General features: G+C 55.6%; 2 protein-coding genes across 2 annotated transcripts; one reads left to right on the top strand and one right to left on the bottom strand.

Annotated features, from left to right (window-relative positions):
- Nucleotides 1-4700: 4700 nt before the first annotated feature.
- Nucleotides 4701-5876, top strand: RASD1 (ras related dexamethasone induced 1). The gene is made up of 2 exons (XM_010227598.2): nt 4701-5057; nt 5321-5876. The coding sequence occupies exons 1-2, from the start codon at nt 4772-4774 to the stop codon at nt 5869-5871; spliced, it is 837 nt and encodes a 278-aa protein (XP_010225900.1). The 5' UTR covers nt 4701-4771; the 3' UTR covers nt 5872-5876.
- Nucleotides 5877-9296: 3420 nt separating this feature from the next.
- MED9 (mediator complex subunit 9) lies at nt 9297-13241 on the bottom strand. Its single transcript, XM_088527764.1, has 2 exons — nt 13071-13241; nt 9297-9552 (listed from the first exon to the last, which is right to left on the bottom strand). Exons 1-2 carry the CDS (start codon nt 13232-13234, stop codon nt 9336-9338), a joined length of 381 nt encoding a protein of 126 aa, XP_088383890.1. The 5' UTR covers nt 13235-13241; the 3' UTR covers nt 9297-9335.
- Between the last annotated feature and the right edge of the window lie 1436 nt (nt 13242-14677).

Below are 14677 nucleotides of genomic sequence, written 5' to 3'. Positions count from 1 at the left end.
ATGTCCATCGGGGGCACGGAGCCCGCCTCTCCCCCGTGCCCTATATTTCAGGTCCCTCGCTGCCCGTCTCAGGTTGCAGGTGACATTTTGCCTAATCCCAGCAAGATGCCAGGCTTGGAATGTGCACAGAAGGAGCTGGCGTTTGGCTGCAGGATGTGCAAATGCTCCTGTCCACTGGACTGCAGGAGCCACTGCCACTGTCCCATGCAACCTGGGGACACACAGGGGACCCACGTTGGACCCTCTTTCATCACTGCTGGTGCCTGAGGTGGCCACATGTCAGCGAGCCAAGTCGTGCTCAGCACATTGCTCCAATTTGGGTGAGAATGACCAAAAGGTTGCAAGCAGCTCAGGATACGGGGACTCAACCACCTCAGTTCCCCCAAATTCTGGCTTTGTCCAGCACTGACCCCACCGAGGTCTTGGGGACAGGGACAACATCGCAGCTCCTACAAAGAGAATTTCTAGGGAGGCAGGACCAGCTCTTGTCCCAGGCCTGGCCACGATGCGTTTGCAAAATGCGAGGCTGCCCCGAGCAGTGACATGTCCCAAGGCCACCGAGCTGCTCGCGTTGCTGGGCTGAGCTCTGCGCCGCTGCCAGCGCAGCCTGGGCCGCCCCGGTGTGCGCAGCTCCCGCACATGTGTTTGCGCAGCCGGGTGCGGAAATTAGAGACACGGAGCCATCGATCGGGGCCCACACTGACTCCGTTAGGGGCTTAAAGCCTCCGTCCTGCTGCTCCTCCCAGATCAAAGCTAATCGCTGGGGTCACTCCCCAGATAGCAGCAGGGTGACTGTCTTCAAAAGGTACAAGGTTTCCCTGGGGACTGCACTGCACCAGGCGATGCTATCGTTGCCCCTTGCCGCATGACTCAAAGATTTGGGAACTGGGGACATTTCGCAGGCTTCCAGATTGCCCGTCAAGCAAATCCCGGATGTTAGAAGGAGTCGAGTTGCAAGGAAAACTGTTGCAAAAGAAATAGGGGGTTGGGAGAAGGAAGCAAATGAAAACAAGCCCTGGTCCCCAGTGACAGAGCCGCTCGCCTCTGCATTGTAACTCATCTGGGAAAAATTATATGTTGCAAATTACGTGCTCCTTCTGAAAAGGCTTAAAGGAGATTTAATAAAACGAGACAAGCTAATAATATAGGGAATAAATAGGAACCCTGTATGCTGCATCTTGAATTAATCAGATGCTTTTCCCCAGGGAGGGGAGCAAGAGCTGCAGCTAAGCCCTCTCTCCCCTTCGCTGCCCAGCTGCTCCTCTTCCTCCTGCACCTCCCAGAGCCGACCCCAGCTTGCGGATCCCAGGGAGCAAGCGGCGCCGTGGGACAGCGCGGGCTGGATTTGGGCCTTGGAAAGACGACACAAGGGCTGTGGCAGGAGGAGGTTTCTCCAGCAGGTCCCCCCAGCCCAGCTCCCCTGGGAAGGGAGCAGGATGGGAACGGAAGGTTAAGGAGCTGGGTCGGTCTCCAGAGTCCTGCACAGTCCAGCTGTCTGCAAGGAGCTGTTGGGAAAGCGTCAGCCCACGGTGGTTATTTGTGACCAGGCGCAGGGGGAGGATCCCAGGATGCAGAGCAGGAGCTGGTCGCTCTCCAATGCCTGGTCCTGGCTGGCCTTGGGGACAGGGCTTTGCTGGGGGTATCTGTGCACTCACAAGCCCCAGGTTGCAGAAGAAACAGCCGCACGGGCACTGTGCAGGAGCAAAGCCTTTCAAAGGACTCAAAGAGTCCCAACAGCAGAAGAGCTCGTGCCTGCTCTGCACCTCTCCTGGGCCTGCGCGAGCTCCCTGGGTTCTCGGTGCACAGGGCCGGCTCTTCCATCGCCTCTTCCCTCTCTGCTCTTCCATCGCCTCAACGCAGAGGGCCCGGTTGGAAAGCAAAGACCAGCATGACCCCAAGGTGAAGCTGCTCCTTGGCTCGGCAGCATGTTCAGCAAGCAAAGTCGTGCTCTGATGTAATTGTTCTTTTCCGAGTATCCCCTCAGGTTGCCTATTTCTGGCCTCGGCTCTGCAAAGCATGCTCAGGTTCTCTGGTACATTTTGCTGCCTACATTTTTGCAGAGGCTGATATTGCTGTGAGCTCGAGTTCTTTTTTTTTTCCTCTCTCTACTTGCACAGTTCGTCCAAGCCGGACCCTCGGGAGCTGCATGTTCCGTAGCTGGGATGTTTGTGTGACTTTCGTGGAATTTTCTTACCTCAGCCGCCTCGCTCACTGCGAGCTATTGTGTATTGTCCTGTGGCAGGGGCACCGCTTCAGGGCAGCAAAACAGCAAGAAACGGGGGGCTGAGCTGAGACGGAGGCGTTCGACGCCACAAGCAGCATCCGCGGCTCTCGCTGCACCCGGCCATGAGCAAAGAGTCTGCACTGCTCCACGTCAGAGCAGCGAGCAAACCACCCCCATAAGCAGCAGGGTCAAATCTGGGCAGGCGATACAGCAGCCGTGGGGAGAATGCCATTTTTACCTGCCTGTGATTAAGATTTGGGGTATTCAGGGAGTCAGGTCAGAAATAGGAGGTGATTTTTAGCAGGGAGAGTCAGAACTGTGGGAAGGCTCTGCCCAGCAGTGAGGTGGACGCTTCCTCATCAATCAAAAGCAGATGACTCCTTGCAAATGTGTTCCACCAGGAGACAAATTTCTGGAGGATCTTTAGGTAATCAGACCAAGAGCTCGTCATGCTCCTCTCCCTCGCTGCTACGTGGCTCTGCAAGAAGCTCTGGGATGTAGCAGGCACTGAGCAATGTAGCCCCCTGTCCCCTGGGGTGGCCCCAGCATCCCTAGCAGCGATGGCATCTCCTCTGCTTGGGGACCTGTTGCAACTGAGCCAGATCACGGGACCTTGGTGGCAAAGGACCTCCTGTGAGGTGGCATATGCAGCCTCCCCTGCTGCCAAAGAGCCTTTCGGAGGAAGCAAATGGATTTTCCATTTGCTGAAGCTGGCCAACCTAAGAGGAGGCTAAGAGCAGGCTATTTTTACCCATTCCTACCACTATTAATAGTTGTACATTTGAGAATAAACTCTAATCAAGATATTTGATTTGTCTGGCCCCAGAGGTAAGCACTTCCTATCTCTCCCGTTGTTTTCCACCAACTGCTTCAATTAAATGATCTTTTGATTATTTTGGGACAATGTCTTTGCGCCTTATAATGAGCTATTAGACCTCTCTGCTGTCTCACATGCAGATCAATAAGCACGTGCAACCACGCCGGACCTGAAGCTGACGGACTGGCTGGTTCCCTGTGGGTGCTCACGGACTGCTCAAACCACCGCTCCAGAGGGGACCTGCAAGTGCTTCACAGCCTTTGCATGAGGTTTAAATTACAGCTCAAGGGGACCCCACCGTCGAGGGGCAGGGTATTAAGGCAGCATCCTTCCCCCGCGACGCGTGCGGGCTGCCCCACCAACACATTCCCGTAGCCGCGGCCCCTCGGAGCGCTGCGGGGCCGGGTTCGGCTGTCGGGAACCACGGGTCGGAGTCGCCTTTTCGTTTTTCCCTGCTGATCCCCGCGCTTCCCGGCGCTGCCCCTCGAGCCCTTCGCCCCTCCGAGCCCCCCGCGCCCCCGGCCCGGGCCGCGCTGCCCGCGGCGGCGCCCTCGCCCGCCCCCCTGCGGCCGGAGCCGGCGCTGCAGCCGCGTTAGGGACCGGGACGAGGATCAGGGATCCGGGGTTGGGATTGAGGGGTTGATCTCGGGGTTAGGGGTGGGTTAGGACTAGGGTTGGGGGCACACGGTTGATCATATTAAATCCCCCCCTCTTCCCCGGGGAAAAGCAAAGGTTAAAAAAAACGCCCTTCTAGAGGCACCCCACAACCTCCAGGCTGGGCTGCAAAGCGGGTTGCTGCCCGCGGGGACACTGCCTTCTTTCTAACTCCTGTCCCCTGCCCTGTGTGTATGAAATGCATATGTACAGAGCGCCTTGCGCGGGCTTTCCTGCTTTTCGAACTCTAAATTCTTTTCTCGTGGGTAGGTAGATGTCTGTTCTGGTGCTCGGCGTGCGGGCACCCACTTCTGTCCAGCGGGCAAAGCAAAGAAAAGAACCAAAATCCCGCCGGGGACGGGGAGGTGACTCCCTGCACCCCCCCTGTCCTTGGGTCCCTGCCGCCGCGCTGCACCGGCCACCGCATCCTACAAAGGGGTCCTGCCCGCAGGGACCCCCAGTGCAAGAGCCCCGAGCCCCGACCCCGCTGCGTGGCCCCGGGTCCCCGAACCGGGCTGCAAACGGGCTGCCGCCCACAGCACCGCACCCCGACGCCGCCGTGCAGAGCAGCGGGTCCTTGCAAACGGGTCAGCGGGCGTGGGCGGCCCGATCGGGACTAGCAACGGGGCGGCTCGCACGGCCCCGAGTCCCCGGTGCCGGGCTGTAAAGAGGTCACGAAAGGACCGGGAGCCAGAACCAGTCTGCAAAGGGGCCGCCGTGCGCAGCCCCGGCACCGGGAACTGGGCTGCAAACGGACCAGATCGCGCCGGTACCGGGAACCGGGCAGGGCAGGAGCCGCTTCGCGCGGCAGGGGCGGAGAGAAGAGGAGCGTAGAGGAGCGGAGGGGAGCGGAGGGGAGAGCGGGGCTTGGAGCCGGGGCCGGCCCGCCCGCCGCCGCCCCCCGGGCCGTGACGCGCCGAGGGGCGGGCGCTGCCGGGCCCATAAAACGGGCGGCGGTGGCGGCGCGGAGCTCAGAGCGGCCTCAGGGGCGAGGGCGCAGGGCTGAGCAGCGGGCAGGCACCGCCGTCCTCCTCCTCTTCCTCTCTCGGCACAAGCTGCACCCTCCGCCGGCTTCAATGAAACTGGCAGCGATGATCAAGAAGATGTGTCCGAGCGAGGCCGAGCTGAGCATCCCCGCCAAGAACTGCTACCGCATGGTCATCCTGGGCTCCTCCAAGGTGGGCAAGACGGCCATCGTGTCGCGCTTCCTCACGGGGCGCTTCGAGGAGCAGTACACCCCCACCATCGAGGACTTCCACCGCAAGTTCTACAGCATCCGCGGCGAGGTCTACCAGCTCGACATCCTGGACACGTCGGGCAACCACCCCTTCCCAGCCATGCGCCGCCTCTCCATCCTCACAGGTACTTGGCTGGAGAGTCCCGAGGGGAAGGGAGGGGATTGTGGTTGCCAGGTTTCCAGGTTCCTTGGGCGGTTTGGGGATGTTTTCCCAGCTGTGGGTGGAGGGAGTTGGGATTTCGTGTGTGTGTGCGGAGTTGACAACCTCACTCCCTGCATGGGTGACCAGGAAGCCACTGGGCACTGCATCCCTCTGTGTCTCCTCCTGGGGGGTTCCTGTGCCTGTCCCCTTCACTGCGCCCATCTCACGTCCCCCTTCCGTCCCCAGGCGATGTCTTTATCCTGGTGTTCAGCCTGGACAACCGGGACTCCTTCGAGGAGGTGCAGCGCCTGAAGCAGCAGATCCTGGAGACCAAGTCGTGCCTGAAGAACAAAACCAAGGAGAACATCGAGGTGCCCCTGGTCATCTGCGGCAACAAGGGCGACCGGGACTTTTACCGGGAGGTAGAACCCCGGGAGATCGAGCAGCTGGTCGGCGGGGACCCCAAGCGATGCGCCTACTTCGAGATCTCGGCCAAGAAGAACAGCAGCCTGGACCAGATGTTTCAGGCGCTCTTCGCCATGGCCAAGCTGCCCAGCGAGATGAGCCCGGACCTGCACCGCAAGGTCTCCGTGCAGTACTGCGACATCCTGCACAAGAAGGGGCTCAAGGGCAAAAAGCTGCTCAAGGAAGGGGGCCGGGGCGGCGCGGACGAAGCCTACGGCATCGTGGCTCCCTTCGCGCGGCGGCCCAGCGTCCACAGCGACCTCATGTACATCCGGGAGAAAGCCATCGGCGGCGGGCACGCCAAGGAGAAGGAGCGCTGCGTGATCAGCTAGGAGCGCGGCCGCGCCGCCGGGAAGGCAGGCGGGGAGAGACGCTCCCTTCCTAAGGGACTTGGGCAGGATGGGAGGGCGGGCAGGCTCTTCCCCAGCCTCCCACCTCCGGAGGGATCCCTCCCCGGGGGTGTTTTGGGAGAGGGAGGCAGATTCGGAGGGCAGGAGGGGGGATATTGCTGCTGGGACATCCGCCCTCCAGAGTAAGGGCAGATTCTGGCCCTTGCGGATGTGTGCGGGGGGGACTGACCTTCTTATTGCCTCTTTCCCCCCCAAACCATCCAGCCCGAGGCCAGGGCACTGCCTTGAGCAGAGACCCACCACGGCCTGCGTGGCCTCGGGGGGCTTTTTGTTTCGTTTTACTTGAGAAGCTGTGCACGGACTCTGGCTCTGTGTCCTGTGTTCGTCTGCGTCTGCAAAAAACACGTGCGGGAGACACTCCTCAAAGTGGCAAAGACGTTGCAGAGTTACAGCCCGGATGGACCAAAACCTGACTCTTGTTTACATATGTCTTGTTTGATTGCAAGATTGGGGGGGCTGAGGGGGTGGGAAGGGTTGGGTATTTTGTTTTTTAATGAAAATAGGCACTTTATGTAGGTATTGTCTGTGACAGACATGAACAAAAAAAAAATCTTCAAGTGTTTCTACCGTGGGTGAAACTTGATGTTTTATTTTTTCTACAAAACAATAAAAGCTTTTTAAAATGATACTCGTGGGTTCGTCTCTGCTCCCTCACCCAGCCCCACGGCACAGATCAAAGCTCCTTGAAGCCGGGCTCTGACGCGCTGCATGTGGCCTCTCAGCCCAGCACCGGGTTACATCACTTTCTCCTGTCCCCTGTGCAAAGGTCTCTGCCTCCAAAAGTCCCCGACTTGTTGCCACACAGGGTAATTAGGGGCCACGCAAGCTGTTACTCAAGCAGCTCTCACCGAGCCAGAACTCCCTCCTCACTTCACCGAATAACACTGATTTACAATTCCGTCAGCTCTGTGACAGGCTGGGCATTGGCATGTCGTTCCCTGCAGAAACGGAGTAAAATGACATCATTTAATAATAAAGCGCTTATTGTGTTTCATGCTTTCTCCCCCTGACTAAATAAACAAACTTTAATGATGTCAACAGAGACTGATTCATCTGCACCCCGTCCAGGACATTGTTGATACTTTGCAATATGAGTAAAGGAAGTACTTTGCTCAAAAGGTCACTTTTGCATATGATGGTTTTTAATCTCTTAGTGTAACTTACCATAACCATTCCTAGAAGTGAAAGGGAAAAGGGAAAACTCTTCAAAAATCACCTTTCATTGGGTCCAGCTTTTCAGATGTAGCCTGTTGTTTCTCTCAACCCCTTATCCCTTCTTGAGGGGCAGAATAAACCTATATTTAATACATATTAATGGAGGAAAATTCTACTGAGGCCACAAAACTGGGCTGAGCAAGTGAGAGTGCAAATAAAACCATTTCAGTCTGGCTTGAAACTTGAATTCAAGTCAACAGTTAACTTGCTCCTGTGCTAAAGGCAAGGCGCGTTTCTTTGGAAGCACTTGTTTTCTTCCAGCTCTTCAGTGTAAGCCCTGACTTTGCAGGAACAGGGCTTGGCAAGAAAAGGAAACCTCCCTCCTGGCAACTGACAGAAGAATTTATTGAACTGGGACGGGCAATGGCCAGCAGAAAGGTAACTTCAGCCATAAAAAGAGTGTACATTGTGTTTTGTATATCTTAGTGTTCTGTTTTGCTTAGACAGAACTTTACACATTGGCTCCTTCCCAGAGAAATTGCTAGTAGCTCCCTAGGGACAAAATTACCTCTAGGCAACAGGTGAGTCACAACTATCCCAGGCCTTGCCAAGCAGGATTACTTATCTTTTGGCTTTGAAGAGGAAAATCTACCTGAACAGACTTTGCTTCTCTTCTTCTGGAGGAAGCAAATGGATTTTAACTCCCCTTGGATGCCAGTTTTCCATGGATATTTTTTCATTAACCAGTTTTTCACTTCTTCCAGTGCTGCAGTTTCCAGCCTAAGGACCACAAACCCACCTGAGTCTAGTCTAGCTCTAGCTGTCTTAAATTCCCCACACAGCTGTGTGAGCATCTCCAGAATGTGTCAGAGATCTGAAAATAGAACATGATCTTAAATCATGAGCCTGGTTTTCTGCATCAGGAGGAAAATTGCATTGCACTGACCTGCACAGTCCTTCAGCGTAATTCACAGAATTGTACATCCCAGGCACATCTGAGATGCAACCAACGCAGCACACACTCATGCTCAAAATGAGAGATTCAGGGGCCCTTTACGTCTGGTTAGTCAGCAGTGCTGCTTACCAGGTTGTCATCTGACAGTGCAGCAGCTTAAGGCTGAGCAGGGCAGAGGGCAGGGAGTCCAGGGTCCCTCTGGACATGGTACAAGTTTAAAGGGTTTTCCATGAGCCGCTGACAGTGAAACACTTGTTCATGAACTCTGTTCATCTGCCAAAAGCCCTTGGAGCTGCTAAGATGTGGAGCTGACCTGTGGTTGTGGTAAGCTTTGGTCATTTATGGAAAATCTAACAGCTCTCGCCATTTACTTTGATTTTCCTTCCTCTGTTTTAAGAATAAGGTGCCCAATGGCACTGCCTACCAAGCTGGGTCTGTTGAAATTCACTTAGGTCTCCTCAGTCTGTGCTTAGGTCTCTTAAGTCACGCCGTTTCCAGAAAACCAGCGTAAAGACACAGGGGCTGGGCCCAGCTCATGACATTTCCCCCGTGCTGCCCAAGACCTCCCCTTGCTCAGCCCATATCCGCTCAGGCCAAACACAAAAAAGGGGCAGCCTGGAGTTTCTACATCTTTACTTGACTCATGACTCATCTTAGATACAACCATCATTTATTGACAAAAATATTTAAAAAAGAGAGAGGGATAGAGGAAGAGAGAACTACAAAAGCAGCTGAAAACAATCGTTCCTCTTTCGACATGCACGGACTGCAAAGTGCCTCCAGAGACCCAGTGCCCTCTGCTTTCCAGGAGCAGGGCCAAACAGCTCATGCTTCCCTCTCTTGCTCCCTCTGAAGTTTGGCCATGTTTGTCAGTTCAGAAGTAATGACAAGAACAAAAAAGAAAAAGGCAGAAAAATTGCCGAAAACACCCCTCTTTTTCTTGTTAAGAAGCAGGTAATTTGCCCCTTAGCACAGAGAAAACATAATGCTTCCTGCTTACTTGAATAAAAAAAAAAAAGAAAAAAAAAAAAGAGAGAAAACAGGAGAGATGCATGCATAAACACACACAGTCCTACAGCAGATCAAAGTGAATGTGCTGCTGTAATGATCGCGTGTGAAGCACACAGTGTTCCCCACAGTCACGCGGCTGTGATCCACATCGACACAGGTTTGGAGCAATGTGACAAAAAAGGATAAACCCAAGAAAAGTTAAACTCCTGCCGCCTTCTCCGGGACGGGAAGCAGCTCAGACCCAGAGAGCAGGGTTGCTCCCTCTCTACTCCTTGGGGATCTCAAACATGCAGAGGCTCTTGTACTTCTGCAGCAGTTCGTTTTTGGTCCGGACCTGCTCCCGGAGGTTTTGCAGCTGCTGCTGCTGCTGTTCTGGGCTCACACTGATGCCGGGCATGGAGCTGATCAGCTTCCTCATCTCCTGGAACTTGTTCTTGAGCTCATTCAGCACCTGGTGAACATCCTGGCTGTCCTTGTCCATGCTGCAGAGGGCACAAAACAGAGACATTGGTCACTTCTGCCCCACTAAGGCGACTGTCATTTCCAACGCGCTCAGAGCTCCAACTGGAATTCACTAGGAACCTTTTCCACCTGTTATCTACCTACACAAACGTAATTTATCTCTCCTAATAAAATGGACACAGATAGACAGACTGCGTACATATCGGGGCAAACTCATTCCCTGATTTCCAGCACATGCTCCAGTTACCTTAGTACCTATCCCATGGCTTAGGCAGCATTAAAACATTACCAAGCAGCAGGCCAAGTTCTCACTGTGTTTAAACCCCCATATCTTCCTCAGAACTCAGTAATATTATGCAGGTCCTGTGTGCAGACACCCGGGAAAAAAAGATCCTCGTCTCGCCTGTGACCTGCTGCTGCTGTAATACCAAAAAAATCAATGCAGTCAAACAGTTTGACAGCGAAAAATAAAAATTGTTCCCCTAAGTACCAGAGAGTATCCAATACCAGAGTAAACGGTGCTTTGGAGCTTCAAAATGGCTCTCTGAGGACATATACCTAATAAGAGAGGAGCGACAGCTTATTTTTAAGAGCAGTACAATTGTTTCCCTCACCAGCTCTGTGGTTTTCCAAGATCAGTGTTGTCTGAGGCAGCCTCTGCCCTCAAACCCTCATTAGTATCTGCCTCAGCTTTGTTAAGACCAGCAAGAAGTTTTACTGTTTCCAGGCAAAAGCGAGTCCTTGCTTCCAAGGCGCCTGCTAATAAAGCAAGTGAGATTTTAATGGCCTTTGAAAACTGGGACCCATTCAACAGCCAGGCCTAAAAATAAACCCTGCTTGGCGCGAACAGGGCAGAGAGGTGCTCGGTGATAACTTTGGGGAATCATGACACAGCTGAGAGCAAAACTTTTTAAGCAGATGGTCCCCATTCATTTCAAAAGCCTGATGGAACAAAATATTCATCACTCCCTTCTAAATAGAGCCGCAGCTGGTACTATAATGGATCCCCATTATGCAGGCAGTTACGGTCAGGTCGGCAGTGGAAAAATACAGCCCTCCATGCAAGAGGGGTTTTGACACTGCCTTTAACCCAGCTCAGCTTCGGGCTGGTTTGAGAAGTCCCCAGCTCCCCCCAAGTCTTGTTCCCCACGCATACAGAATTTATGTTTCTCGCGTGGATTGATCTGAAGGAAAAATCTTTTGTTGTTGTTGCTGGTGGGTTTGTTTTATTGCTGGGCTCCGTTGCTGCTGGATCAAGTCACTGAAGTGACCCTCTCTCTGAGGGCTCAGACAGGCCGGGCCTGCAGCAGCCTGCGACAACGTGGGATTGAATGTCCAACTTGTGCTCATGGATGCACGTGGGACCTTCCTTCGGGAAGGGCAATGCCCAGCGCCCGCCCAGGCCCCAGCTCTCCTTTGTGGGTGTCACTGTCATGTCCTGGTTTACACCCGCAGCTCGTGGTGCCGTCTGACTGTACAACAGCAAGAGTGTTAGTGAACCCTGATGCAAAAACCTCCCAGGGACCCGCACAAGCGGGTGTCTTCGAATGCAGGCAAATTCACAGAACTCATCCTCGCTCCCAAGCAGAGTCACCTTGGAGATGTGAGGGATCCTCAGGGCTGAGTCAGTGCCAGAGGAGCAGGGCTGGGCTCGGTGACAAGCGCCGCTGTCAGAGGATACGTTTGCCATCTGCCAGGGACACGCGGCACCGCTCGGCTTTCTGCTCCCAGCGCCTCTGCATCCGCCAAAAGCGCCGAGGAAACGACGTGTGGGGACACGAGGGAGGTGGCACAGCGAGGCGGGTCACAGGATATCCCGGGGACTCCCGTGCGCAGGTCACCGCGACCCGCTCAGGGCCACGGATGCGCTCGGAGGGCTGCGGGGCTGCGCAGACGCCTCTGCTCTGCGCTCGGAGCGCGGCTCTGCTTACGCACGCGCTCGCGGCTGAGCTTCACCTCGGCCTCCGTTACGTTGTCCAGGCAGACGAGGGAGGGTGGAAGCGAGCGGCGGGGGCACAACCCCTGCGGATACACCCAGCACAGCAGGAAAACTGGAGATCAGCGGGTTTTCTGGCATTCTCATGCATCTCTGTGCACCTAGACCGGGTGACCCGGGCTATCCAGTCTTTTCTTGGCACTGCTGCCAGGGGTGAGCTTCTCTTTCAGACACATTTGATGCCAAGCGAAACATCAGCGGGAAACTCATCCCTGGTGGAAACAAGGAGCTGGCTGTGGTCAGACACGCGTGGCGGGGGACACGCTCCCACCACGAACTCACACGTCTCCGAAGGGGTTATTGCCCCAGAAACATCCCGGGAACCCGGGTGTTCCCGGGAACACCCCATCTCTCCGGGCCCATTCACTTCTCACTCCTGCAAGACTGATGTTGAAATGGCCGGAAACTGAAACATCAAAAATTCCATAGGAACTTAAGGAAAAATTTCTTAACAGTGAGGGTGACAGAGCACTGGAACAGGCTGCCCAGAGAGGTTGTGGAGTCTCCTTCTCTGGAGATCTTCAAAACCCACTTGGACGCAGTCCTGTGCCACGTGCTCTAGGTGACCCTGCGTGTGCAGGGGGGTTGGACTAGATGATCTCTAGAGGTCCCTTCCAACCCTAAGCATTCTATGATTCTATGATTCTAACTGGGAAGGAAACCACTCATTCTCCCCACTGTAAAAGCCTCCTTTCTCCTTGCAGCACCCCAGAAACGGACAGCATTCCTGCCCTGGGACTGTCTTTTCTTTCTAAGGCTGTTATCAGCCAAAAGGTAGAGGAGCTTGGAGTGATGATAGAGCATGAGCCCAACGCTCCCTGCTCCGGAGCGTGGAATGGCGGGGCAGCATCGAGACTGCCCGCGCTGCCTGCGTGATCTTACACTGACATTTATCATCGTGACTCACTGTGGAGCTGCACACGGGGCCGTGCCAGATCCCTGGGGCACCCTCCCCAGCAATCCCAGCGGGAAGAACATGGGGATCAGCGGGAAGGGAAATGCTGGGGGCTCAGAGAGCATCACTGGGAGCAGGGAAGAAACCCAGGAGGCTGGGACTGGAAGCTGGAGGAGGGATAAGGTGTCTGGGAAGCAGGAATGGGGCCAAGGGCTGGTGCAGGGCTGCTCCCCATGGTGAGGGGCTTGTGGGGACACCAGGCCTGGGCCACCCTGCAACGAGGCACCTGCTGACAGGCCCTAGCAGAGCGTCCCCAAGACCAGGGACAGCACACAGGGCACCACGTGATGAGGGGCCCAGTGACAGGCCTGGGCCTGGCATCCCCACGATGAAGGACTTGGCTTGACGCCCGCATGATGAGAGGCCCAGTGACAAGGCCCGTTCTGGAGCCCACACGATGAGGAGCCAGGGGACAGGGCCCCCTCACAGAGCCCAGCGTGGGGACCTCACGACGCGGGATATGGTGACAAGCCTGGGCTTGGCACCCCCTTGATGAGGAGCCCGGTGCCAGGGCCCAGCCCCCGCACGACGAGGGTCCCGGTGCCAGGTGCCCCCACGACGAGAGAGCCGGCGGGTGCCGCCGTTACCATTTGATGATGTCGTGGACGAGCGGCAGGAAGGAGAACTCCTCCTGCGCGGGGGGCGGCGGGGGCGGCGGCAGCAGCGACGGCGGCGGCGGCTTCTGCTCCCCGGGCGCCTCGGCCGGCGGCGCCTCCTCAGCGGGGCGGCCCGCGGCGCCCCCCGACGCCATGGCGGCCCCGCGCGATGACGTCACGCCGCGCCGCTAGCACCGCCCCCTCCCCGGCGCGGCGCTCACAGCGCGCATGCGCCGCGGTCGGGGACGCGGGAGCTCGTGGCCGGCACCGGGACTCGAACCGGCGGTCCCCGGATGAGCCTCGATCCGCGGCTGCGCGTGGGGCCTCCCCCGGGCCTAGCTTGGGCTCTGAGGCGGCAGCTTTGCTCCTTTTCTATTAACTCTTACAGCCCAAATTGCTTCATTCTTCACCAAATCGCTACCTGCAGCTCAGGCTCCCGGGGTTTGGGTTTTTTTTTTGCACCATGTTTAGCCCTTTGCTTTGTTTTCCGTGCCTGCCTCAGCACGGAGAATGACGGCTCTCATAACAGCAGCAATCGTGAGCTTTCCGCGCAGACTGGCTTAGCGGAAATGTGCAACTTCATTTTTCATTTGGAGAGAAAAAACAGCCCCTGTGCTCATCAGATCTGGGATGAGGGTGACTAGGGAAAGCAATTTTCTTTTTTTAAACCAATTTATTTCTAAACGCAAACAAGCTATTTATACCTCAAAACGGAGCACTGGTAACCGTTTATGCATGTAGAGCGCTGACTGTTTGCTCCAAAAATAGCAGATGTGGTCGCTCGCCCTGTGCCTGCCTTCAGGAATAGGTCCCGCTTTGGGCACTGGTGCTGGAAGGAGCAAAGGATCCATGGGAAGCAGTTTCCTGCGGGAGGGACATAGGGCTTTATGGTCAGCTGCTGGCCCTGGTGCCAAGCCTGTCACTTTGGAGCAGGTGGCAGCGTGAGGACACACTGATGCTGTTGGTCTATGTGTTTTTGTGCCGCCCGGTTCCTGGCTTCACCCACGTGTGTTCTCGTGGCAGGTTTATCTCGCTACTTCGGCTCCTGTCCCTGCCTCTCTTCTCTTTCCCGTGGGAGCTCGGCCTCCTCCGCTTCCCTCGGGTTTGGGAAAGAAGGGAATGTGGGTTTTTTCAGGGAATGTGGGTTTTTTTCAGTCATGGAGACAGCTTTTGAGCTTGGGCATCCTACCATGCCCATATCCTCCCCTCTCCTTGTGGAGCTCCAGACTGTGAGACCCCTGTGCCCACGGGGTGACTACTTGGTGTCATTGGGATTATATCCTTGTAAGGCAGTTCCCAACAAATAGATATCACCCAAAACACAGATTTCACCATCTGCAGCACTGAAACCCCTCCAGGTCCCCGTCTCCATGCGATCACCATGCGGTTCTGCCTGTGAGGAGCTGTTCTTGGCCCATGGTGGGAGCCAGGCTCCTTCTTTCACCCCCTTTCAGGTCCTCGGCAGAAAGGTTTGAATGAGCAACCCATGGAAACAGCTAGCAAAGCAGCTAGAGCACAAAGATACCTAGTGCTGCATGGAAAGGATAATTTCCCCCTAAATCTGGCACCAGAAATGAAGAGCAAATGACTGTCCTATT

This window comes from Tinamus guttatus, unplaced genomic scaffold (genome assembly GCF_059628265.1).
Source record: "Tinamus guttatus ecotype Peru unplaced genomic scaffold, ASM5962826v1 Tinamus_guttatus_pri_ptg000291l, whole genome shotgun sequence".
Taxonomy (NCBI): Eukaryota; Metazoa; Chordata; class Aves; order Tinamiformes; family Tinamidae; genus Tinamus; species Tinamus guttatus.
This window is presented reverse-complemented; position numbering and strand designations above follow the sequence as displayed.

Excerpts from the sequence above, each read along its gene's own strand:
- RASD1 (XM_010227598.2), top strand. The coding sequence starts at position 4,772 with ATGAAACTGGCAGCGATGATCAAGAAGATGTGTCCGAGCGAGGCCGAG. Across the intron at positions 5,058-5,320 it reads CCGCCTCTCCATCCTCACAG|GCGATGTCTTTATCCTGGTG; the intron begins GTACTTGGCTGG and ends TTCCGTCCCCAG.
- MED9 (XM_088527764.1), bottom strand. The coding sequence starts at position 13,234 with ATGGCGTCGGGGGGCGCCGCGGGCCGCCCCGCTGAGGAGGCGCCGCCG. Across the intron at positions 9,553-13,070 it reads GTCCACGACATCATCAAATG|CATGGACAAGGACAGCCAGG; the intron begins GTAACGGCGGCA and ends TGCCCTCTGCAG.